Consider the following 27,561-nt stretch of genomic DNA (forward strand, 5'->3'; position numbering starts at 1 on the left):
GTGAAGTGTTATGCCTGGATAAAACCATTTTGTATTTGGAAAGAAAAAGTGGTAGAGTAGTTCCTCTTCTATTCACAAGTGGCTGCAGGTATTTTTAAGCAAGAGCTCTAATTCCTGCTTCCTCTAGGAACTGGCATCTACTCTGAAAGAAAGCACCTTAAACAGAACTTTTTGAGGTGTTTTGAGTGAAGCTTGCTCAGTTGTTGCAGTTTAATTCTATTTTTTTAAACTTCTTTTAATGCAGTTGTTGGAATTGAGGTCTGAGCATTCCCAAGTGATGATCCTGAAATTTCAGGTAGCTGTAGGTTCTGTAAAATCATGTTTGTTTTTCCATCTGTCTGAACAAAAACTTGAGTTTTCAAGTAAAAATTCAGTATTTTTACTTATGCTGAAAACCCGTGTTCGTTGTGTTGCTGCAGTCATCACAGCTGCTTGGTTTAGTGCATCACAGGTTGGCAACAGCAAATAACTAAATTGAACCTCTCCAAGAACTATTTCAGAGCAGCCTTGAGAAAACAGTTTAACATGTTTTGAACTTTTTAGTGGGTTTCTAAGCCTTTTACTCACCTCCAAATTCCTTGGTTTAGTTCAGGAACAAATAAGTGTCATGGAAGAAATGCTATTTTGTGAACATTTCAAACCTAATAAGCAGTGGAAGTCTCATGGGATTTCAATCCCAATTTCCAGACTAAAAGCCACATAGAGCATAAACAGATGCATAGTATTTTCAATACAGAATTTGCTGTTTAAGGTTGGAAAGCACATAGAGAATGGCATGAATTTTTATAGATTCAATCATTTGATGCTTAAAAAATTATTATTGAAATTGCATCTGAGATTGTAATCATTACCATACATCTGCATGTACCATACATACAGTTCTGAAATGACTGTGCATTATTTTTCTACCTTTTAGCATTTTTCCATAATAACTTTTTTTCTGGAAGAATAAAATATCCTGCATGCATACAGTTCAGAGCTGTATGTTTACACAGGTGTCTGAACACATTTTGCCATTTTGACTTGCTTTTCCTGAGCAAAAATTATAACTAAAAAAATACCCCATAAATTGAAGACATATGATTGACTTGTAACAGTATGTTCAAATAACTGACATAAATGTATTTTTTGAATTAGGTGTTATTTCATCATAATGGACAGTTTTTTAATGTACAAAATTTGAAGGTCAAACAGAACAAGAAAATATAGAATAAAACTTTAAATAATAACATGGGTAACAATTGCTATTACTTCTGGATAAGTGAATATTTCTCCATTCTGCCCATTTATAGTTTGCCTTTTTCATTCCCTTTGCACATAATTGGTACTAGGATGGAAAAGTTGCTGAACTGGAAATAGCAGTGATTTTATTTACATATATGTATACATATATATACTGACTTGAAATGTAACCAAACAAAAATACCAGTTCATACAATTATTTCAGTTTTTCACTAAGTGTTGAGATTCTATTGGTTTTTTAGGTGCTTGATCTAAAATGTCATTTGCATAGCAGATTAATGGACCTCCTGTGGACTGTTTTATGGCATCTCTGTTAATTTTAATATTTAATTAATATTATTAACTTGTTCAGTACAATTCTGAAAATAATAAGAGAATTATGTGAGTTGTGCAGATTGACTAAAAGTGTACACCATATATATATACATGGGGAAGGGGGAGTTTGCAGCTCTTTTATTCATAAAATGTGCTGGTGCAAATATCACCTGCTGGTGGCAGCAGATGGGGTAAGATCTGTCATTCTCGAGCTACTCTTATGAAGAAAGAGGTATCTTAAGATCCTATTTACTGAGTATAATTATTTCTGGTCCTGGAAAATTTAATATAAATCCTCAGTTACATTCCCAGGAGAATCTTCTGTGCTTGAAAGCATTCAGAGAAGTCTCAGAACATGATGCTATGTGTATTTTTATATCAGGAGAAAGAAACAATAAACCAAAATGAACAACCTTAGCTGACTGCACATTGTCATTGTGCAGCAGGACATTGTGTAGCCCAGTCATAATGAGGCAGAAAACAAAGGCAATGTTTTCCAAGTTACAGGGATTCAAAGATCTGAATCAGAAATATCCAAACCTGCTTATTCTCACATACAAGTAGCTTCTGTAGCTGTAGCCTGACATCTTTCTCTTCAATTCCAGCCCACAGATTACTATAAAAATCAAGTTGCAACCTACTGTGCAGGTGGTCAGGTTCTGTGATATCTGTTCTTATACTGCAGTTTGGTCAGGACCCATTGTGCAAGGTCATCTTGGAGATGGTTTTTAGTTTTGTAAGGTGATCTTTTCACCATCTTATCTGTTTGATCTTACAAAGAAGTTTCTGTATATGGGTGTCTCTTTGTCCTGTTGTCTTAGAATAAGAGTCAAAATCATTGAGGAAGGCAGGAAGAAAGAAAAAAGCTACCTGGAGTAGGTAAAATTCCTATGCAGAGTCCTTGTTCCCTGTAGTGAGACACAGCCTTAAATCTATATCCTTCCCCTTCCCTTCCCTTCTCCTCATTCTAGCCATATTTTCTAGAGTTCTTGTGTCATTTCTTAAGTACAGTTATAGTAGCATCCAATCCACCATGTAAAGCCTTAGAATGGAGGCAGCTGCTTCCCATGATAACAAGACACTGTGTGCAAACAATGAAAACAACCTTACAGTTTTATAGGTTATGCTGAATAGTACTGACTTTTCTTTCCTGTGCTTGCCTTTAGGAAGTAAAGAGTTTTATCCTACTTAACAATTTGTAACTGTGGGTATCTTTAAACCAAAATTTTTACTCACAGCAGTTTGCAGTTTGGGGATTGTTGACTTATGTTAATATCTTTTAACTACTTAAGGTTTGAAGAAATAATTTTGTACCATGAATTTTCAGAACCATCAAAATTTTTTTGTCCTCTTCTAATTTAACCTAATTTTGGTGTACCTGATCAAGTTTATGACAGATGAAAGCAGTGTAATATATGAGAACTACTTAAAAGGGTAAAAACAGTTGTGCCTTAATTTTGTGTGTTGTGGTCAATTGACTGATTACACAACAGGACTAGATATCTATTTTTAGCTGACCAGTAAATCAACATGAAGTGGCAGGATTTTATCCACATCATGATTGAGGAGCAAAGAATTTGCAGAATAGTTACTGAAGCCATGGGTCATCCTTGTAGTACACCAAGCATTTTAATGTATATTAAAAATTAATCCCCAAAATAAAGGAACTATTTTACACTGCACTATTACTGCACTGTGATAGCTGAATGTCTGAAACAAACGGCATGCACACATTTGATAGTGTGTTACTGACATGAGGCACTACCATGAACCAAAACAACATAGCAGAATCTTTCATGAGCATGACTCAGTACAATAAAACAGCTTCTGGTCCAAAGAACTTGGTCTATTTCTGTGAATCCCCAAATTGAGAAAAAAAGCAATTGCTTTGGTGTTCTTTTAAAGAAGACCTGAGAAAATATTATACTGAACAGCTAAATTTTTTATGGTTAAACCTTACATGATAGTGAGAATTTACAGGGGCAGTTAGTCACAGAGTGTTGTGTCTCATATTACACAGAACACTGATTTTCACAAGGGCTCTCTGGTCTCAGCAGCTGCCTTGTCCATAATTCTAAAAAGTAGCAGTTTCTTCAAAATTATACATTTATTATGATAATTTTTTAAAAATTTAATATAACAAAACTAGTTTCAGAAATGATGGCATGTCTTGTGGCTGTTTTGATTTATTTATCATTAGGACTGGGGCTGGGGCAATTTAAGTACCTTGAGTTGCACTGTTGGGTCTGACGTATTAATGTTGTGCCCTGAAGAATTCTGCAGGTAGATTGCTGTTGGTTTGGTTTTGTTTTTTTTAATAACATTTGTACTGATTGACAGAACATCCACTATTGCAGTACTTGTAACATATTTAAGGAAGAAGGTGAAATTATGGTCTTTCTGCTAGAGAAAGATGTAAGACTTGGAAGGCAGTGAGACATTGGCTGTGGCTGACAGACTTTGTACAATACATGTGAGAAACTTCTTATCTGATCTATTATGAGGTCATATTGCTCCTTGATACATGTAATTCATTTCTTATAAGCAGCTTCCCTAATTAAAAGGAATAAGCTCATTTAGCCCCTGGAAAATTTTCCCAGAAAAAAATGTTAAGATTTCTCCTAAGTGATTAGCATTTATTTGCAATGAAACTAGAGTGTGAAATTGAAGTGAAACATTATTTTTCTTTGCCCTAACTTTGAGCTGAGAGTTGCACCAGTTTCTTTCATTCTGCTGTGATAGGAGAAACAGCTCACAATGTTCTCACTTATATCTCACTGCCTCTGTCTATACTGAAAGACCATTTTAAATCCAGATTAATGTTCGGCCAAGCCTAATCTTGATTTTGCTATCTTCTAATTTAAAAGATGTTTCACACTATCTCTTTGGAGAAAAATTTTGGAACAAGACACCATCTTCTTGCTAGAGTAATTATTATGCATCCTTCACCATCTGACTTTTGTAGCTGAAGGGAAAAATTATATTTGCAAGTATTTTGCTCAGACTTAGCCACTAGAATGACAAAAATGACTTTATCCAGGAAAGCTAAAACAACCTGCCCAAATGCGCAAATCAAAAAAAAACAAACAAAAAACCACTCAAATGTGTGCTGAAACATCAGTGTATAAAAATTGCCTCTATGTGCTGATGGCTTTTTGGAGTGAAAATTAGGACAACAAAGGCCCAAGATGGTGTAGAGCAGTTAGCTAATAAAGGATGTTGAAGTAATGATGAGTTAATATGAAGCAGCTAATTTGTCTTTGTCCATTTTAGTGCTAATCTCTTTGTAGTACATCATCTCCCAGACACTGTTACTCACTGAAGGGCAAACCTGTACAGAGTTAGACCAGGAAACACAACTGCTCATCACAATATGCTTGACTCTCTGAATACATTTCTCTGTCTGTATGAGTCTGGCACTACACAATTGTTTTCAATGTCTGTATATGTTGTAGTGTAGAATTTTTTCTGATGTGCCTCATGGCAGTTGTCTAGTGGGATCATTTCCAGCTAGCCTCCCTGCTTTTGTGTAAGTGAGAACATAAAATTATATGAGCTAGGAGCAGATAAATTTAATGCACTTTCAGGCAAGACTTCACCTTTTCTGTGGTTGGATTGTTTTTTCTTTTTCATATACATAACTTAATATTTGTCTTTAGAAGTTTAGTCTTATATGTTATTGCTCAATTTTTTTGCCTTGTGACATCTTTCATTTACTCAGAGTTGATATTTGCCCCAATACCTCCTACAAACCTTTTCCACTTGATTTTTCACCCATTTTTCAGGTCATTAATCTGTTTATTGAGAAACATAGTGCTTAGCAGAGGTTTCTGTGAAACCCTGCTTGTGATCTGCATTTGCTCTTCATTCCACTGTTTACTGTTTTCATTAATTGTCCATGCAAGGACCTTCCTTCTTATGCCATGGCTATTTAGACTCATTTAGCCTTTGGCATTGAATCTTGTCAAAAGCATTTTGTTGGAATACACCAGTAGTATGCTTTTCAGGAACAGGAGGGGAGGGTCTTCTTCTAAAAAAATGGTGTTGCCTCATTCTGCTACAGTTTCCACAAGTTTTCATGGCATAAACATCATGTGAAAGGATCTGCAGAACCTTTCTTTGCAATCTGATATCCTAAGAACCAAAGCAGTTCCAAAGAGAAGGTCATGCACACCACAACCAGCAATTTGCCTGTTTTACCCCTGGCTTCTTGGAGATTGCCTGGGTATGAAATGCCTGGACCTTATGGGCTGTGTTGGTTTGTTTCACAGTCTCTCCTGCTAGGCCATCACTTTCATATAGATCCTTTGCTAAATCCTCTAGTAGAATTTCCACTTTCCCTGATTTGCCACAATAATTTCCAGTTTCTGGCTGAACACTTGCCTTTGAGTTCCACATTTTCCTTCACCTCGTATTAGAAAAAGAAACTGTAAATAACTAAGATTCTGTTGGGTCATTGTGCTGTCTAAAATTCTGATTTATTCACATAATCAGGAACTTGAACATCCATGGTTGGATTTCCTCAGTTAAAAATTGATGGTCTGGCTTTGCTGCCATTAAAGGCTTGGGGGCATACTTTTTAATGGACTTTAAGTCAGTCACATTAAAAACTGTAATCGTGATTCATGTTAGTGTTTATGTTTAATACTGGAATTACTGTGCAAGCCTCTCTGGTCTATATCCTGAAGGAATCAAGGCATCATCCTGTTCCCTATCAGATGTACTTTCTAAGAGTGTCATATATGAAATAGGAGGCCAAGCAGTCCTAAATTAAAAATTGTCCAGTTTGGTCAGAATTTTAAATATAATCATAGGATCATTGCAAAGGAGGTATTTCTGAAACACATTCACTAGGCATGATATGAAGAGAAAACCTAAACTGGGTCCATTAGAATTCAGTTATTGCAAAGCTTTTTACTTCTTAAATCATATAAGAAATCAGCAACAAGATCAGTGTAGCATGTGATATTAAATTCAATTTGCTCTTTATGTAACTGACATGATATATTTCAGGTTTTTTGTGCACTGACATAATTTATCTTTGTAGTTGATACAGTTGATTACATTTTCAAGGAAAAGTATAATGAGCCTTAAACTTGGCAGAGAATTCCTGAGACTACTGAAATGGAAAAGACATTATAATGTAACTTGTCTGTGAGACATTTGTTTTCACTGTATCTATTCAAGAAAATTCAGCATCAATGAGCTCGTTAAATCTGATGTTAAAATTTACATCATTAGATTTCAAAGCCAGCAAGCACACAAAATTATTTAGTGATGGAGTTTCTCTGGGTTTTTTGTGGCATTTTTGGGATTGCAATAAATTATTTAGGTGACAGACAGGTGGCTGTATAGTGATTGCAGCTGATTTTAACAATATGTGACAGTAAGGGAAATTAGAGCTCATTAACATTCATTCGGCCCAGTGTCTGCACCACTGATCAATGACTGGACTACTCCATGGCTTAAAATGCTTAATGATGCTTTGTTTGACAGGAGCTAACTGCTGTTGGAGGAAAGAGTGGATGATCTGATGCTGGCAGAGTGAATGTGGCCTGCAATTTATAAACAAGGGAAATGTGAACAACTGGGGAGCAGAATGAGTGCGAGAAGCCTTCCAAGGCTTGTGGTGATTGATAAACTTTATTATGGTTGACACAGACATTGTATGTTTTGTGCAAGAGTGTTAGCATCTGACTGAGCAGAAAAGCAGGGGAAAGTGAGATTGTCTGTGTGATTAGTAGAAGGTAATCAGCCATCTGCTCGGTGTAATGCACTTACTGAAGATGAAGATAGAAAGCATATGTGTGCATGTGCTTACACAGGATCTCTCACCTTTTATACAAGGATCCATGGCAATGTAAAACTGTATATGAAGAATTAACGCAAGGCAAAAAAATATGTTCAATTCATCTATTTTTTTTTCTCCCACCAGAAGGAATGCAAGCTGTGGTGGCTGTGTTATATAGTTCTTAATTGTGCCCCTCAGCAGACTGAAACAGTAGCTTTTGAAGTGGCAGAAATAAATAATTGGAGGAGTATTTTTTAGAAATAATGGTATCATAACTCTCAGTCTGATTGTGATGATGAAAAAAAGGTTATGCCCTACACATGTTGAAAGATGGAATTTTTTATTGGTCAGGACATTTGACATTGCATTTTTATCTGTTCACCTGCAAATTTAAAATCAGCTGGTTTGTATAACTCTTCTGGGTAGAGAAGAGGTTTGACTTAGAAACAAGCTGGGATGTGATTTAGTAGGGCTTGCACACCTAAAACTGTCATTGATGCTCCCAGATGTGATGCAGAAAATGAGACTGAGCATAGCTTTTGAGTTTTATAAAAAAAAATTTTGGAGTGATAAGGTCCTGCTTAGAAGGAAAATAATTCTTTCTTTACCTCATTAAAAAAAAAAATTGCAAGGTATAAAGATCACCTCGAAAAAAACTTACTCAGTTTTGATTTGTGTTCTAACACTTATTGTAGTGGTTTGCAATTCACTATTTGTATATTTTGTCACAAAATCTGGAAAAAACAAAATACTCCAGAAACATAATCAAATTTAAGGCCAGCATTTAAATCAGTCACTTAAAATATCAATATAGGAGCCCAAAGTATTGTTTATTTTTTTCTAGCACAACCTACTTCTGATCCCAGAGCGTTTCGGCAGGTTTTATACCTCCTGAATTGCATAAAATAGATACGTCTATGAGGCTGGCTGTTGCTGCCGGGCCTTGTTTGCTATTTCGCACTCCAACATCAGCATTTTGCAAAAGCCCCTCTGCGCGGAGGATTTCCCCGATTCCGGTCGGTACCCAGGGCGTGCCGCGCGTGGGGCCGGGCGCTCCCCGGCCGTGTCAGCGCGGGCGGAGCTGGGCACGGGAGGGACGCGGGGCTTTCGCCTTCTCCGCCGGCTGTCGGAGCTCCAGAGTGGCCGCCCTCCTTCGCTCCCGTGTTCTCGGAGGGCGCAGGATGAACCTTCCGGTTGTCCTTTCTCGCAGCACAGTTGGATGATGATGATGCCTTTTTATTCTGCAAGAATCAATATAAAGAAATCTGTGTCCTAGTGTTTGGATTCAGTCATTTATAGCTGCAAGTTTAGCCTTTCAGGCATTTGTGAGCTTTTTAAAGCTTTCGCAGACCTTGCTAATTAGCATCCACAGTGCATTTTGTTACTTTTGAATAATTTTTTAAGAAGATGAAAAGAATTATTTATTTAAAAATTTCTCCCCGTATTCGTAATTGAAGTGTTGCAACTTGTGATCTGGCAGAAAGGGAAGAATGCAAAGGACTTGACTGTAAGAGCTGCTCGGATTAAGGAGGCATTAGCTGTAATGCTGGAGAGCCACTCTTACAGAGTCGAGCACACCGTAACAAAAACCAGGTCAGCAGGTTCCTAATGGTTGCTAATTGCCCACTCAGTGCATGAAAGCTAGAAGTGCTCTGCATGCAGCATGGAGCAGCTTTTGTTTGCTTCTGCAGGAGCATGTTTTCATTTCTCTTTGCTAATTGCTTTAATGTCCTCACTAGAGCTGAGTCATACTGAAAAACTCTGCAAGAGTGCCAGGGTTGTTTTGTTTTGGTTTGTTGGGGTTTTTTTTTTTTTTTGTGAAAAAACTAGGAAGCAATCACTACTCTTCTTGTGCTTTGGTATCATTTAGTGATTCACAGCTGTTTCTCTGGTAGGCGTGTTTAACAGTAAACATGCAGAAATAAGGACCACGTGTGTTTCACCAAACTTTGACTTTCAGGAGGAAATAATGTGAAGAATATGTTTAAAATGTTGAGATAGTTTCAGCTGTTGGGTGAATTCTGTGCTTTTAGAACTGGGGCTATGATCAGCAATGTCTCAGACAAAAATGTTATTACACTGATTTTTTTCGAACAATTTATGTTGAGTACTTATAGCAACAGAGTTTAAACTGAAAAATAGGTAATGTAAAGAGATGAACTTAGAAAATACTCAGCACCCTGAATTGTTACTTTCACCCACCTTTGCTGCAGAACTTTTTATTTAACACCATTTAATTAATAATTTTTTCAAAATTTGAGCTAAAAGAGTTGGAAAAATTGTAAACAGGCCATGAGAATATTTGGATTCTTCTTTCATTTCCTTTGCTTAATTGCACTGATAGAAAATTTTGTCCTGAAGTGCCGAATTTATATTTAGTGTTAATATTTAGTGTAACTTTAACGTACTGTTTTGTGAGCGTGATAGATATGCAGACACTGATTTACTAAGTAGTGGCAGGGTAGAAAATAAAATCAAATTAACACAAAATATAATTTTTTGGTCCTTCCTGGTTATGACAAGTGAAATTGTGACTAGATACTTTGGTGCTCTCACTGCCTGCAGGAATAGTCTCTGAGTACTGAGACTCCCCATGAAATATTTACGAATATAACTCAGTAGTCACAGTGTTGATTGAACAGTGAAAAGTCTGTTTTTTCCTACAATCTTAGAGATTTTATGTTAACCCCAAACAAGTTTACTTATTTATTTTTTGGTTTGTTTTTGGTTTTGTGGGTTTTGGGTTTTTTTTCCTTTTTTTTATGCATAGATTTTATGGCAGCCTTCTTCATGTGTAGTACACACATAACTAGAACATACAGAGGAAGAAGTACAAAGTAAAATGTTTTAGTTATTTACTTTTTTCAATGGATCTCATAAGTGTATATTGATGACACAGCATTTGGCCTTTGATAAAGCCACTTTGTTAAATGATGTTTTAATTTTAGGTACATGTTTTGACCTTGGGAATTATTACATCTATGCTTTGTTAGAATTGTTGCTCATTGCAACAGTTCTCAATCTAACAAAACTAGTAGAATTTAAAGTTCAAAAGGAAAATCAAGAAATCAACCAACTGTCCTCAATAATTGCTTCAAGTTTCTGTGCAAATTTTTTGTTGTACATGATCAATAGTTGAGTGGACAGTAGGGAAATTTATTTAAATCTTGAAATATTCTGTTTTTAGTCTTAAATTTCAGGCCAAGGAACATGTTCCAATATGTACTAGTTTATGGATACCAGTCTTGTATTAACTTGTGGAGTTCAGTAAAGTTCTGCTGACTTTGTCAATGTTCATTTATTTATGTTACAGTTGTAAAAAATCAGAACATATTTTCATTAATGAAAACTGTAATTTCCAAGGTGATTGGAAATGAAATGAAAAATTACAATTGGAAATTACAATGAGAGAAATGCAATAGTTGTTACTTTACTCATACAAAGATGACATTCAAATCAGCAAAGTTATTTTGAAAAAAACTATTTGGTCTTGAACTTCAGTATAGATTTTTAGGGGGAAGAATTTATTTAGGTATGCAATACATCTCAGGCATTATCATTTACTCCTTGTCTCTGAGCATTTTGTTGCTGAATTTGGTCTCAAAACAGCGGTGTGTTTTCTTTTTATCTTTGCAGCTAGTTTTGAAAGAAGTATGGTTTAGGCTTTGACACGCTAGCCATGGATGTAGCACTTTCTCCCATGAGGACACAAGAACTGGATCCGATGCCATCTGATGCCTCTCCCATGCTCATAAACATGACTCCTACGGTGGAACAAGAAGGGGAAGGGGACGTCATGAAGGACCTTGACTCTGGCCAGCAGTATGAGAAGCCCCCTCCTCTGCACACTGGGGCTGACTGGAAGATTGTTCTCCACTTGCCAGAGATTGAGACCTGGCTGCGGGTGACGTCCGAGAGGGTGCGGGACCTGACCTACTCTGTCCAGCAGGACTCGGACAGCAAGCACGTGGATGTGCATCTGGTGCAGCTGAAGGTATGAGGGGGTTTATATCACAGGCTTCTCAGGGAAGGGGTCTCATTCAACTCTGCTGTTAGTAAAATCAACAGAAGGGCTTTTCCTAACTGCTGAAACATATCTGACAGCCTGGGTTAAAAAGGGAATAAATCCTTTTAAGGGAGATAATAGAAACTACTCAATTATCAGATTTTTTGCAATGTTATTTGCTCATCGCTTAATTCAACAGTCATAACCATATTCATGAACGTGTTCATACTCCAAAAGCAAGTGATAAGACATTATCAGTAACCTGACTGGACATCTCACAAGTGCCCAGAAATATTCCCACTGATTTTAAAGGGCTTCTGTACCCAAAACTCCCAAATGAAATTCCAATAAAATTCCCAGCATTCCAGTACACGGGGCCACTCATTTGAAATTCAAGGCAAAATTCAAATAGTTAATGCCTGGGACCTTAAGTGTATGTTCATTTGCATGGCCTAGTTTGCTGCAGCAGATGAAGCATGCTTTTGAGGGTAGCAGTCTCCAAAAATAGCACAAATGTTATCTCTTCAGAGTGAGCTGTCTTCAGAGTTACATTCTGAAGCCTGTTTATGTGAACACAGTCTTCCTTCACACTCAGTGCAGTGGTATTTTATTTGTGTTTATTTTAGGACTGTAGCTGTAAGCTGTCTTAAAATACAACACTGTATACTAACACCAACCAGAGTGATGGTACTGTAATAAATTCTAACCAAATAGAGAGCTGATCTTGATTTATTAATGATCCCACCATTTTGCTAAAAAAATTAGGATAGACATTGCCAGCTTTTGACAAAAAGAAAGGACTAAATCCACAATGTGCAGTAAGTTTTTAGCAGATACTGTGAGAAGATTGCTGCAGGCAGGCATGAGAAGTCTTGCTGGGCTTGGTGCTAGTCCTGATCTGGAATTGCTTGTGGCTGTATTAGCACAGTGCTGAGCTGAAACTGGAGCTCTGTGGAGCTTGTGGGTGGTGTTTGCACCCAGCTTTGGACTGGTTCAAAGCACAAGCAGAACTGTTTTGTGCCTGCTTATGAAATGAGAATGTTCTGTGCATGCAGCTCACCCTCATATGTCCACTAATACAATTTATTTATAAATTGAGTCAGTGCATGAATAGCATTCTTCATGGTTTTTCATCTTTCTAGAGTTTATTTGTGAAGTCACAAGAGTCAACGGGAGTTCATAAAATGCTGTCCTAAGGGTTTTAGCTATGTAAACAAATGAAGGAAAGTTTGAACAAACACATTAGGAATACAGAACTTCTGTAACCTGCTGACCTGTAAAACTCTATACAGACAAAAAGAAATATGACTGTAGAAGCAAGTGTTGTGAAATTATTTTATATGGTATAATATAACATAGACTTTAGATGAATTTTGAATAGTTTATCTAGTATATAACAAAAACTAAGCAAAAGACAAAACAAAAAATCCAACTACATCCTCATACAGATATTGTTTTTCTTCTGTCCTCTGGCAATATTCCTGAGGGACTACTTCCCAATGATGTGTGTCCTTCTGGAACTGTTGTGCCCAGGCTTGACAGTGGGCTCAGTGTGAAGCTTGACCATTGCTGAGTAGACTGGAAAAAGTGTTTCACATATCTCTCAAACAATACATACCAGTTTAGCATTTTCTTACTTTCCAAAACAGCAGGAGATGATTGATTCAAGTTCAGCTTGTAATTCACTGCAGCTCCCAATCTCATTTCCCACAGTGTGGTATTTTTACCTCTTTCTTATCCATGAAATTTTACATGTAGAATTTTACTTTTGTCTATTATTAAACTTTTTTTTTCTTTTATCTCATTCCACAAGTATCTCCTCCAAGCAGACTCATCGTTTTCATCTGCAAATTTAAGAAATGTTCTTTCTCCTCCCTTGTCCAAATCATAATGGGAAAAATGAATTATATAGATACTGCATAAAAGTCTATAACATAATGTTTTCTGAATATAATTTTCAAAATGCAAATGTTGCTACATTTGTAAGACAAATGTAAGACAAACATTTGTAAGACAAATGTAAGACAAACAATTTTTCATTTTCTCATAGTTTGTTTTCCTCAGCCAGGAGATTTCTGATTCCATTTTCATGAATCTTTCTATTTGTTTTGGATGGTTAGAGTTGATTTCTTTCCTCTGGCTGTCAGTTGGCTTGTGGTGATAAGACTGGTTTGGGGATCCAGGCCACAGCAGACTCTTTGTATTATTCCTTGGAAAAATTGCTCAGCACACAGATCATCTCTTTCTCTTGTGAAATTTTTCTCAATATCTCAGTTGCAGATCTGTCTGTGCTTCTGCTCTTTCTGTAATCAAGAGCATTTTTTCTTTATTGTGGCTTGTTCCCTAGGGATTTTGGCGTTTGCTGCTGGTCTCTTTTCGTGCTACATGACTTAAGGCTTTACTAGCCACCACTGATCCTTTGAAAATACTTGTTTGTCTCACTTTTGCTGTGCCCTTTCTCAGAACTAGCCACATAGCATGAGTGGGAGGTTTTTCTTATATTGTCCCTTGAGAAATTTCCTGGAAAGCTCAGCTTCACATGAGTGCTTCAGGAAGATAGTTGGATGAACTGTAACACTTCAGATTCCAGAATGGCCTATTTTAGTCATTCATCTGGCACCACACTTAACTCAAGCTGCTCTACGATACTTTTGCATTGCTCTAACACATTCACTGTAGCTGTTAGCAATTGTGAATATTGTAAAAGAGATTTTTAAAAATTATGGTTTTGCTACAAGCAAATATACAAGTGCTGTCTGTGTCCTTGTATTGTCTTAAAATGCTGAGATGCTTTCATGATCCATTTAGTTTTTTATACTTTTAATAAAATATATTTGCTTTTACAGCAAAATCTTTTTTGGAATCCTTCTGGGGTGTAACTTGGATTCAGCTCCTGTTCTGCTCTACTTTATATCCTTTAAGTCTCACAAGGAAAGGTTTACTGTTTCAAACTATTGGTAGCTGCTTTCTATCTTTTTGGGAAAAAAAAAAGTAATTTGGGATGATCTAGTGTAATATCCTGTATTGGAGATGTCTGTTAATTTATAACTTATTTTGGAGTTAGCACTTCCCCCCTGCTTTGTGACTTTAGTATCTGAACCATTTATCATATATTGACATAGAAACAAACACAATTTATGCTATGATAGTGTCTTTTTTGCAGACACTGCTGTTGTCTCTCTTTCCAAGTAGAGAGACTTCAGTCATCTTTTTCCAGGATGCTTGGGTTGGTCACAAACATCTTTTGACTGAATCTCTCACCTTTTCCTCTTGACTCCTACCAGAAAATTTTCATGAACTTTGGATAGAGATCAAACATCCTGTAACTATCTCTGTTATCCTTTCGCTATCTCTGTTTCTACTGTTTTGAGGGACAAAGACTTTTTAGTTGCTCTTCTTCCTTGAATTTACATCCTGACTAAGAGGACAGTGTGAGAAATTATCAAAACAAGATGTTAAAGATATTAAAGTGTATTGGAATGCATTAAATCTGCAGTTAGATACAGGTTATTCCTTTTTCCATTACACTTTCGGCATTTTCAAAAAATGTAAAATCCAGGGTACCGTAGATATCTTTCTCTTTCCCCCCTCTTTAATTAGCTTTTTAAAATTTTCTGAGTAGCTTAGTAGGCCTACAGTTTTAAGATTTTCAGTTTTCCCCTGTGGCCTGAGCAGATTTCTTGATTTGGAAAAAAGTCGAGGAATAGTAGAAATAGATCTGTGTTTCTCAAATGTTATCTGGTCAAACAATCAGATTGCTTAGAAACCTTCCAACTTGTCTGGCAATTCTACAGTCTTGCTCAGACTGAAATTTTTATGCAAAAAGATGTGACTTGTTTACCACATCTTAATGTGCTCTACTACAACAGCACACCTGTATAAGCAATCTTGGTTTTGTAGCTCTTAGGCTAACTTCTCTTCTGCCTAAGAGAGGAAAAATCACTTTCCCCACATCGCTCAAAAACTGTCCAAATCCCTTGCTATGTTTTATCAAACATAAACAGAGGCTAATTCTTTGCAGAGGGCCATCCTGGGCTGTTCACTTGCCTACCAGGTCGGTGCCTCCAAGGATGAAAGTAATTATCAAGCCAATTTTCTAGGTACTAATTAAGTTTACAAATTAGGTGCAAAGTTACTTGTCAGGATTTATGGCAATCTGAGCGCAGAAAAGCAAAATTTTAGGCAGTGGGATACTTACAATGAAATGAGCAACAGAGGTGTTTTTGTGGTATTGAGACGTCTCTAAGCTAAATGACAGTTGAGCAAGATGATGCAGGACTGTGCTTTGTATGAACACAGAAAGAGCAGATATATTTTACTGGAGACTCAGTTGCCTTCTAAAGAAAGCTGGATAAAATTAAGATAGAAAGCTGCTGGTTAGAATAAAATAAGAGGCTCAAAGAGTTGGGAGCTAATGAAAAGTAGAAAAAATTGAGAAACAATTAGAGGTTCCTACCTGTTTCTGAGTAGAGAAGTGAGTACTGTTTGGTTAGTCTGCTGTTATCTATGTATCAAGGGAATAAAAATAGCTAAAAGCTGGAGAAGCCTTAACTGGTAGGCCAGAGATAATGGAAGATCTTGCTTGCATAATTTATCAGGAGAAATTAATAATTAAAAAATGTTGCAGACAGCATTCTGGACCCTTTTAAGCTTGGACTTTCCTTCTGAAGAGGCAGGAAAGGTGACCAATAAAAAAATGTTGAAATTGGTGTTCTTGTGACGAAGGGTTTTGAATATTCTTTGGAGGGGTAGAACATCAGCACTCGATATTCCATCCAGGCTTGGGCAAAACAGATTAAAAAAAAAAAAGAGAAAAGAAAATGCATATGTTACCTGATAGATTCACTTGAGGTCATAGACATGGCCTTTGGAAAGGAATTTTGAACAATGTGTGGAGTATCTAAGCCCTTCCCTTAAAGCAAGGGACAATATGAATAGCTCCTTTAATTAGCTTGAGTTTCTGCAAAGCAAACACCTAACGACACACTGAGCAAAAATTCTGCGACCTGTGGTATTTTTTCCAAGGATAGAGATGCATTCATTAGTTCTCAGTGACATATTTGGACAGAGAAGGGTGATGTGTAATTCAGGGAGCTTGTAGATATGAGTACTGCAGCATCTGCGATGCTGTGGAGGTGTTGAAGTTGTCCTAAAATAGACATTTAGATTGTTCAGCAGTCAGGAGACTTGGAAGAAAAAGGTGAACATTTGCCTGCGATGAGGAAAAAAGTGGGTCTTCTACCACTCGCAGTTTCTTCTAGTTCTAAAATAAAAACTGCAAAATCTCATTTTCATTTAGATGTTTACACTTTTTAAACATACTTACTCCAAAATTTCTGTTGTAGATGTCACCAAGACCTGAATGCATCTAAGTGCACTTTGAATCAAAACAAATGATTATTTCTTCCTCTCCATATTGCTCCTACATTAAAATATGTTAATACAGGCTGTAGATAATGAGCTAATATGCTCTACCAATGGTCTCTGGAGAAATATTAAAGTGACTATCATATTCCAGAACAGATGTTACCTATTATAGTCTCCTCCAGCCTATATCTTAGTCTGATTAAAATATAAATATTTACTGGATACAATGCTGTAATGATATAAATTTCATTATGATGAAAAAATTTTGTATGTCAGGCCGTTGGGCAAGTTCATTAAGAAATACGTTTGCTGAGAGAACGTATTGTGTTTAGTATTTGCATATGTAATGATTATAACATATACTGATGTTCAGATTTCCTGGAAAACTGTAAATTAATACTATTTCAGCGGTGTAGATAAGATTTAGTACTATCAAATTTTAAAATCAAATTTTAGATAAGGTAAGATTTAGTACTGTCAAATTTTAAAATGAGAGGTCATCGACAGTATATAATTATCTTTATTCAAAAGTAAGTGATAGGAATTTGTTATGATAGCTGTGACTGTTGCAAGAATTTTTTATGGATATCTATGCAAATATAGATGTGTGTGTAAGCAAAAGCAGACACAAAAGCAATGCCACAAAAATCCTAGGGATTTTTTCTTGATGATTTATGTGAGTCTCTATGTTAGCAGGTAGAATAATATTATGTATTATGACAGTCACCTATTTCTGATCTGCGTTGTGAACGATGATGCTCACAAGTGTTTTCTTGCTTTGTGTATTTCAGTAGTCTTTGTGGATGTATTTCTTATTGGCCATTATAGGGGCTGGGTTTGTTACTTTTTCAGTTTATAATTATGTGTCACTTATAATAGATACCCAAAAATTCTAATGTGGCACAAGGGAACAGTCACAGTCAGGCACAGAAAATTACACAAAATGTAAGAAATTGTTATTTTTTAGTTTGTTAAATTATGTTTAAAATTTTCTTATGAGCTTTTATTATGGAGAGTTGACAGAAGACATTTCAGGTTATAGGATGATTGCTGTGTGAATGCCAAAAATGCAGCATGAATATCTCAATCACATAACAAACTTGTGTTTTAATAAGAGCAGGTTCTGCAAGTTGGTGATTTTTAAACATCCTTGGATATTTGCCTCTTGCATAATGTGAATTACTTCTCAGAATGAAATCCCTTTTTCAGTAGCTAACTGTTAGAAACCCTGCTGTGGATTGATGAGATTGCTTAGTAAGTCAGCAAAACAAACAGGTTCTCTGTATTTTCTTGTGGAGAGGGCAGAAGGAGAACTAATACCTGCCAGTTTCTCCCTGTAAGTGATTCCCCGGAGAAAGACAGCAGTTTTCATGTAGTCAGTTATGATTCTAAGCCTTGCATTTCAAAAGATGGAGCACTTCTTTTTTTGGGTGTGTTTCCATTTGTTTTTGGAAAACACGTATAATTCAAAAGGCATACAGCAGCACTGTGTTACAGTGTTATACTACAGCAATCAAAGCACTCCAAAGTTCTGACAGAACATTTATAAGTTTTCACAAAATATAAAATCTACTAGTAGTACATTGCAGTTTTCCTTTCCCACTGAGCAATGTACTTCCTTTTCCTAATCTGTGTTAGCTGAGAAAAGCTCTCACAGAAATGTCTGAGCCATATTCTTTTATTCTCCTCAGCTGGATCTGGAGCCACACATGCCCTTCACTGTGGTTCCATACTTCAAAAGGGCCTTGAAGCAAGGATACAGTCTTCTCTTTTGGTGTGGCCTTTCATCTCTTTGTGTGGAGATGAATACATTTGCCTCTGATAAAAAATAATGCAGATATTCCACAGGCAAGAAAGCAAGTTTCTTCATAATAGGTTCTGTAGATTTAATCATGGTTTATCTGCTAACATGTAGGGAAAAGATGATTTTATACATGCATTTCCAGTGCGATTGTGATCTGAAATTATGGAATGTGTTATTTCTATCACTGACATACATATATGGGCATATATATGTGTAAGTGTATTTGTATGTGTATGTTTGTAGTACCATAACAGAAATATAGTGCCACTACTACCCTTGCATATACATTTATTCCTCATGCGTTTCTGGATTTTCTCAAAAATTCTTCTGAATTACCTGCCCTATAATACTAGAGAAATGATACTACAGTTCACATTAGTGCACCATTAATGTGTGTAAGACCTCTGTGTTTGCAGTTCACCCTGTGCTCCATATATATTGAGGGGCTTCTTTGTGTCTGTATGTCTATTTATACACTGACAGAATAAAATCTTCTGAAGTGACAAAGTATGGTTAGTACCCTTTGGGAAAAAAAATTCTAGTCAAGGAGAAATGTTTAATTTCAAATGGTCCCAAGTATCTGTACTTTTGAGTACAGGAAACTATCCAAAAGGCCCCACAAAATAAAGAAATAGAATTGTACTTTAAGACCATTAAACTGTGTGGTTGATACACCACACAATCAGCTTGTATGAAAGGTATGGCTGACATCTCTTTCTGCATCTCAGCACTGTCCAGCAGCCAGGCAGACAAAATCATGAAATGGAAGTCTGCAAAATAATTAGCCAACTATGCTCTAATATCATAGAGCTAAGATGCTAAACTGAACATTCTTACTTGCTCTTCCATGGGTATTTTGAGGAAGAAAGCAAAGCTAAAATCCTTTTAATTAAATCTAGGATTTTTAGGCCCTAAATGAATTTCACAATCTGGACACTTAAGAATATTATCAGATACTGTAAGACTCATGATAAAACAAAGGGAAGAGGGCTATTTCCAAGGCAATACAGTAGGATTTGTACAGACATGGTACCACTGTAGCTAGCCTGTGTTTTCTTTGCTAAGGTCATCTGCACTTCTTTCATGCAGTATTTATGGGGACTTCCCAATAGTTCAGATGCTTGGTATAACTGTTTAACTGAAGACAAAACAGTTTACTACACATTTGTTTATCTATCATCAGGTACAGGATCCCTTTTTCACATGGGACTAGAATCTTAACTTTAAATAAATAATTTTGATACATTGGATTAAAATACCAAATTTTACACAGTAAAATGGGTAACCTTGTATGTATTATTACAAATATAACCTTCTCTTCAAAGAGTACTTTAAGAACTCACCTTGTTTAGCAATCTAGACCAGCAGTTCAGTATGAGGAATTAAAACAGAGGTAAGTTGAAGAATACATGGGATGGGAGCCCACTCTCTTTTCTGCAAAGGAACATTGCATTTCTGGTTACAAATAGGTTTGTTTACTTTCAGAAACCTCTCAAAATCCTGAATGCTGTATTACTTTCAAACTTCAGGTAGAATAAGAAGTGATGACGACATTTTTTTAAACCACATTACAATTTAGGCGATGTGCTTTTGATTTTCAGCTGAGATCTGCAAGAATAGCTTCCCTGTCTCAAATCTGTTAAAGATTCAGTTTTGATCCTAAGTATGAATGAAATAGTTTTAGTATCTCTCAATGTTGGTTTTATCTTCCTTTTCTTTTTATGCTAATGAATAGCTAAATCACCAAACTGACCATTTGAGCAGCAAAGACTTCATGGTGACCTCCACTGCAATTTAAATTACTGTGCTCAGGTTTGTAGTTGCAGTATTTGGGTGTGATTTGTGAATTTGATCAATTCTCAGTTATTAGATTTTCTTTTCTATTGTGTTATCTGATACAGGAGACAGCAAATCAGAATCAAGGAACCACACCTGTAAGTTATTAAACAGGTTGCTTGAAAATTGCCAAGGAAAAACCCACGTTATATGGGTATCTTACAAAACATCTGAAAACTGCATTTTCCTTTATTCACAAGAACACACATCAGATTCAGGTGCAGATTGGCTTGGGACTTTTATTTGTTAGGTTGCAAATCATGTTCTAGCTGTTGGTTGCTAGCTTTATTTTCCAGCTTCTCTCTCCTGTTTTATTTTCCTTTCAGCCTGTTTTCAGGTTCTCTCAAAGTTTTTGTCTCACAGATCTCCCATCTGATTCCTGTCCTTTTTAATTTTCTTCCTCCTGTTTGTCCTTGGCTGAAGCACAATGCTGAATCATTTGCTGCCATGCTGAATGGCTGCTTCAAAAATCCCTGCTTCCTTCCTAAACCTGGAGCACCACATTCTGGGGAGAGAGCAGGAGTCTGACAGAGCACATGTTTAAGAATCCTTACTGCATTAAAAATGAAGGAGGGAAGTAGATGACAGTACTACACATGGGCCTTACTTCTGTGTAGAGCATTTTTGTTTTGAAATCTGGTCTTGTGTAATGTCTGTAACCATAAAGGGGTGAAAAATAATCAGTTTAAAGTGTTTTATACATTTTTTAGTATGCACAAATCAGTGAATGCATAGGTTGCAGGACTTACTTTTACTTCAAACAGTTTTTTGAGTGTGGTCGTGGTATGTTCCTGCAGCATCTGGGTAGTCAGCACCTGGCTTTGTGTTGACACTGACCTGCATTACTAGAACCTGACCTTGCTGATTTTATTGGAGGTTTTATGCTTAGTTTTGTTTGTTCCCCTATGAAAGATGAAGATTCAGTTGTTACAATTGAATGACTAATGATTTTGTTGCCTTGATGATGGAATAGTTTGTCCTTGAGTAGGAAATACAGCTTTTAGCATTTATGGAAGACAGGTGATTTAATTTTGGTAGTGAAATACTGCGAATGAGAAGGAACTATAAATTAAACAGCTACAAGAATTCCTAAGAATTCTCCATTAAACAGCAATTATTAGATGCTTCAAATCTTCTTTGAAGGCCTTGCTTCATTAAACTGTTCCCAGCAAATGGACTTTGCCCTCTTGCAGAACCAGTTGCAATTGGCAAATTACCCAGTGCATGGAGGTCTACTTAGCAGGGCCAACCAAACAGAAATAATAATAACAATAATAACAGCAACAATAACAATAGCAAAAATACAACAATAATAGAAACAAATTAAAAAGAAATGCACCAAGTCAAAATATTTGTATTTAGTAATATAAAGAAAGCCAGGAAACTAATGGACATTTAAATAAAGTTTAGGAAATGCCCACATAGGCAACTTTATACTCCTGGAAGCTGTTGAACTCTATGGAAGTACAGAAATGGGGAGTTTAGTAACACATTTGAATTACTTTTTAACGTGTAAATAATATTTATAATGTTGTGGTTTTTTTAGTTACTTCTGTGACTTTATTTCATTGTATTTCTATTAAAATTTACTTTCAAAGGTAGAAGTTTTGTGTTGTAGTATTGTAGGAAGATCTTTGCTATTTCTCTTCTTGGTTCACTGTATAAGACAAGGTAGGTAAGTGATAACCTTAAAAAAATCCTTTGTGTAATTAATTGCATTTATTATGTATGTCAGTTTTCCTCTTATTCCTTGTTTCTATTTTTACAGCATGGGCAAGAAAGCCACAAAAAGCATGGGGTCCTAGAAAGCTAGAACTTATATTAAAACAAAGAAAAAAACCACCCAGAGGCCCTGGGTAATAGTATTTAGTAACTTCAATATTAAAAAGAGCAGTGAGACATTTCAGGTCCAGCAGACATCAGAGGCAGCAGGTTCTGCTGCAGCTGTGCTGCAGCACCATCTAGTGCTGCAGGAGCTGCCTAGTGCTGCTGAGGAGAGAAAAAAGAAATAAGGAGGGATGGGAAAAGTTTGCTATCACATGCACAGAACTTTGGAGCATTACCAATAGTGATTGGCAAGTTTTATAAAATATTTATCTGAAAAACATTGTCTTTACTAATGTCAAGTTTAGCATACTTGCCAAATAGAATGCTTGATCTTGTGGTGGTAAAGATAACATAGAACCCTCAGACAAATATGGGGGCATTTATGTACATGTATATTGATATGTACTTCTGCTACCTTGAAACATTCAATATCTACAGTGAATTTCTGCTATTTCTCTATGTCAGAAAAATACCAGCAGCATGGTAATAACACTAGGCCAGAGACAGTGTTTAGATTAAGGGTGTCCCTGAAGATGGAGATATACCTATAATCCCAGCCCTTCCTGCTTGGTTACAAAATTAAAGCTTCTTCAGGTTTGCATGGGTCACCAGGTAACTTAATATTTTGGTATGTTTTGACTCCTGTTTTGAAGTTGTTTTCACAGCACACTGACCGTACACTTGACATAGTGCAGACCCTACAGACACAATGGGGCTTGTAGGATGTCCAAAATAAACTAGTAGAAAAATCAGCAGTAAGAGCAAGTTATGGCAGTTCAACCCATCGTGAGACCACTGCTGTTATCACCCCTCACCCTCCCAGACAGCCCCTAAGGCAAGCTCTTTCTCTGTAGCAGCATGGTTCTCTTACTGTTTTGTTTACAATTCCCAATTTATTTAAAACAAAATGAGCACTTATATTTTGTGGTAAGAGTTATTACAAAAACAGTTTTCTGGAAGAGGTGCAGACATCAATTTAGCAACATCCTGGAAACATAATGCACCCAGCATGATAAAATTTTAGCATGAGAAATGTCCTTATGTATTAAGGAGACTAATGGATTTTGTTTAACCTCCTTTGATAAGTTTAGGACCATCTAAATATCCATTATCTAAATATGTTTCTAAATGATCAGCTCCTTTTATCCAAATGTACTCATCCTTCAGTGAAAAAACCAAAACAATCCTGACAAAACCAGTGAAAAAGATGAAAGGTAGGCTAAATTTGAGGTAGCTGATTATGACAGCTGGCCTGGATCTTCAAAAGTATCTGTGCTCTGTCTTAAAAATCTCTGTGTGAGTTTTCCGCTCCTTTCTTCTGTCTATGAAGTTCTGTAAGAATTATTCACACACAGCACATACAGCTGTGCACATCAAATGCTAATAAGAAGCAATGTGAAATATGCAACAAAATGCTGTACTGATTTTGTGTGTGGGTTGAATAAGGGGCTTCCAGTCCACTGAAGCAGTGATAAGACCAAGATTTTTGTAGGTTTTTTCTTTCTGTTGCTTTGGAAAAATATAGGCATTCATTTAACTATGGAATAAAACTGTATGGCTTTCTGCAGTTTCATTTCACTGCAACTCACATGGACTGAAGGAACAGCTGAATAACTTGATGTGGAAAATTTACAGGTCATGAATATTGGATGTAACAGCTGTTTTCTTAAAAAAAAATTGAATTATGTAATCCCATTGCTTAGAAATGTCTAGAATGTGACAATCAATTGCTTGGAATAGGAGAAGGAAAGCCAGTTTTAGTCAGCCTTTCATTTCCTAGGAAATACCATGTTTAGAGTTTTTCATGATTAAATCCTTCAGAAAACTGTTTTTGTATTATGAACTCAATATTTTTTATAGAAAAGACTAAAAGTGCGGTCCTCGTTCAACCTATTTATTCTATTTGTTCTCTGTGAAATTTTAGAAATGCAATTTAGAGAAAGTGTTTCTCTCCACTAACCTTACTTATCTTTTCGTTTGTCAGGAGGATGATGAAATGGTATAACTGAGAAGTTTGACTCCACTTAGAGTCTTTGAATTGCAGTAAATGTCTTCAAATATGTCAGCTCATACTTTGTAATGATAATGCAGGGAGGATTTTTTAATAGGATCCTAAGCTTGAATTGTGTGAGTGAAATCTGCAGCTCTAACTGTTTTCAGTTCAGCTGTTTGCTAGAATAACAAGGGAGTCAATGTGTGCACTCTAAGCAGGTCCATTTAATTCCTTGTTTCCTGAAAGAAAGCATTTGAAAGTGTAGGGAGGAAGAGATTAAACCTTCAGTCTGGCTGGGTACTAATGGAAGATAGGCTGCAGCCAAGGGGTGCCTCATAGGTATGCAGTGAAAAAAGTGATTCTTAATGATACTCCATTTAAATTACAATAATGAAATTGCCAAGGGTGGTGTTCACAGTTTCCTTTATCAAAAGTAGATGTTAATGTCTGCTACCTCACTTTGTCTCACATAGATACATTTCTTCCTGTAGTTATTCTGAAGATATTAAATAAATGCAAATAGAGGCAATTGGACAAGCTTGGGAGACATTTGTTGTTGAACTTTCATTTTTAATTATGGAGGTAGACAGCAAAAACTGTATTTTTAAAATTCATCTGCTTTGCTTTCAATCTGTTTGTTGTTTGTAACAGAAATGTTTTCCATTTCTGCTTATAATGACTTGGTGGGGTGCTTAGGGAAAATTTTAGGGGAAATAATAAAATTATCTGTTAATTGAATCTTCATTACGTTTGATCTTTCCCACTTCTGTATTTAGACTTGGTTATGTTACCTGCAAGGGAATAAAACCATCCTATTCTGCTATTTTCAAATAGACAAATTGAATTTTATCGTAATGTTTTTATCTTGAATTTTATCTTAAAACTTTTAGAAGAAGAAAAGATTATGCATGTAACACTATTCTTGATACTCACCTTGAATTATTGTGCGTAGGTCTTTGATGTACTCCAAGGATAGCTACACTTGTGTGAATCAGTAAATACCAAGTAGAAAAGAGATCTGAATTTTGGTCTCTTTTATTGCCATTGAGAATCACAGAAATGTAATAGAATGATGTAAAACATTTTTTTTTTAGTCATACACATTTGAGTCACTTATATAAAGTGGATGTCATGGAGAGAAAGCCTGTTCTGCTTTTGAGAAGATTTTCCAGTTGAAATTTCATAGCAAAATTTTTATTTAAATCAAGAAAATTTTTTTCCAGTGAAAATTTCTTTAACTGGAAAATTTGAAACTAGCTTAACTCTTCTTATCCAGGTCGGTTGCTTATACTTATAAAATATCAAGTTAGTTGCAAACAAGGACTGCATTTTTAGTCTTTTATATAGGAAAAATGTTGAGTTCATAAAAGAAATTTTGTAGGCTTTCTGGTTTGTAAAGGTTAGCTCAAGGGGAAAAGCATAGGAATTAAACGTCAAGCAAAAGTATGTAATTGAAAAAAGTTACAGCGATGTTACAAGTTTGAAATTAGAAGCCTTTCGTATAAGTTCTGAAATTTTTTTCCTGTAAAATAACTACCAAACCCCTCATTTTTAGCAAATAAATATATAAATCAATAATACATACACCCCCTCAGTAATTTCATTTAGACTGTGTAAGTCAACACAAGTGATGAAATCAATTGTGGGTGTCACTTCATAGAGCATTTTACCTAACCCTTCCAAAAGTGTATTTGTATTTCAGGGAAAACATATGACTCATTCTTTAATGCTAACCTCAGATGTTGTCCTTCTGGCCTTCTCTCTTTTCCACCTCCAGAATAACTCACTAAAAATGTGTCCCACTTTGCAGTTAGCAATAAAGATCTTTCAAAACGTCTGTGGTGAAACCTTGCAGCTTTGCTGAATTGTCTTCCTACTATGCAGTGTTTCATTATTAACATCAGCTCATGTATATTATTCTGCTTGTATTTCTTCCACCATGGTATGATTTTATGATTTTTGTAGTTTTTCTAATTAAGATGGGAGTCCATTTCCAACTCATCAGTAGTCTATATGCCTTTCTCACCCAACTTGACTCATCTACTGCTCCCTCTTGGACCAGGGATTGCAATCAACAAGTAAAAGCTACCTAGTAATGCAAACAACATTCTGAGATGTGTTTCTTGGAGTTACCTGATATTCAAAAAAAATGGATTGCCTGCTATTAGGCAGGTATGAATCAAGTTTCAAAGAGAGAACTGAGCGATTCACCCTCAGTTACACTTTTTCAGTATTTTACAATTTAAGCCCCAAACCAGAGGAAACCCTGGTAGAATCATAGCATCTCAATGTGTCATGCTGTTGTTTTCCATAAATAAAATTACAGTTTTAACTAACTTAGAAAATCTATTTCACATTGCTAAAAGGATACAATCTACTGTAGCCTATGTAGCTACCTGTTTAAATACTAGCGGCTGATGAGAACTGAGGTTTTTCCTAGGAAACATACAATATTTCTAAAGCCAGAATTATTTGAAGCTGAAACTGAAGAAATCATTAACTGAAATGATTTGAAATCATTTTGAGCAATGATTTTTTTTTTTTCCAAAAATTTAGCCAGAAGTTGTTCTATACTTCCTTATAGCATTTACTGGCTGAAGCTATGCTGCAGTAGCAAGCCAATGCTTTCATGATATCTTCAAATTTTTATGTTATGGTATTTAATAAGAAATGTTCTCTCATAAAGTTACTTTTCTGAAGGAAGGTAGTTATGTAATAATGACAGTAATGTTTCTGTCTTTATGTTCAGATTTCAGCACTGTGTATGCATTCAGGTGTTGTATACTATCTGGGGTGACTACAGAATCCTTCTGAGAGTTGACTATCTCAAAACTATAGGAATGGTCAGTTCATTCAAAAACTCCAGCTCTTCATCGTGTGATATATTTGAGGACTTTGACTGCTGCCTATATTTTATTTTGAATTTTGCTATTTGGGGTATCTCTAATGGTTAGCTTGTTGCTAATTGTTTTAAATGCCATCTCAAGTTTGTATGTAACTCAGGATACCTTTGATATTTTTAAAGGACAACAGGCATTTATGTTGTTTTCACCATTGTTTTCTTAGTACTGTTAATATTCTTAAAAGTGCATTTTGCCTCTAGTGAATTTCGCTACAACATCATAGCAGCAGTATCATTGTGATAAGTGATGTGTAGAAGTTATGAAATAATTTGCAGAAACAGCAACTTTTCTTGGATTTTGTTTGGCTGGTTGATTTTGTGATTTGTTTTTCTTCCCTTCATTTACTCTCCTTTAAACAAAACTCTCTCATTTAATAGAGTTTCTGATTGTAGTGCTTTCAGAAAAGCCTCTCTTGGTGTGTGTGCACACAGATGAACTGGCTGACAAGCACAGCTCTAACCTATACAGCCAGATGAG

At 35.9% G+C, this 27,561-nt stretch overlaps 1 protein-coding gene across 1 annotated transcript in view; it reads left to right on the forward strand.

Annotated features, from left to right (window-relative positions):
* AKAP6 (A-kinase anchoring protein 6) overlaps positions 1 to 27,561 on the forward strand; it is a 257,416-nt gene that overhangs the window by 35,416 nt on the left and 194,439 nt on the right. The window contains exon 2 of the mRNA XM_066552840.1: positions 10,985 to 11,342. Within this exon, the coding sequence (XP_066408937.1) occupies positions 11,028 to 11,342 (315 nt within the window). The 5' untranslated portion in view covers positions 10,985 to 11,027. The remainder of the gene's footprint in view (positions 1 to 10,984; positions 11,343 to 27,561) is intronic.

Source organism: Molothrus aeneus, chromosome 6 (genome assembly GCF_037042795.1).
Source record: "Molothrus aeneus isolate 106 chromosome 6, BPBGC_Maene_1.0, whole genome shotgun sequence".
In the NCBI taxonomy this organism is placed as follows: domain Eukaryota; kingdom Metazoa; phylum Chordata; class Aves; order Passeriformes; family Icteridae; genus Molothrus; species Molothrus aeneus.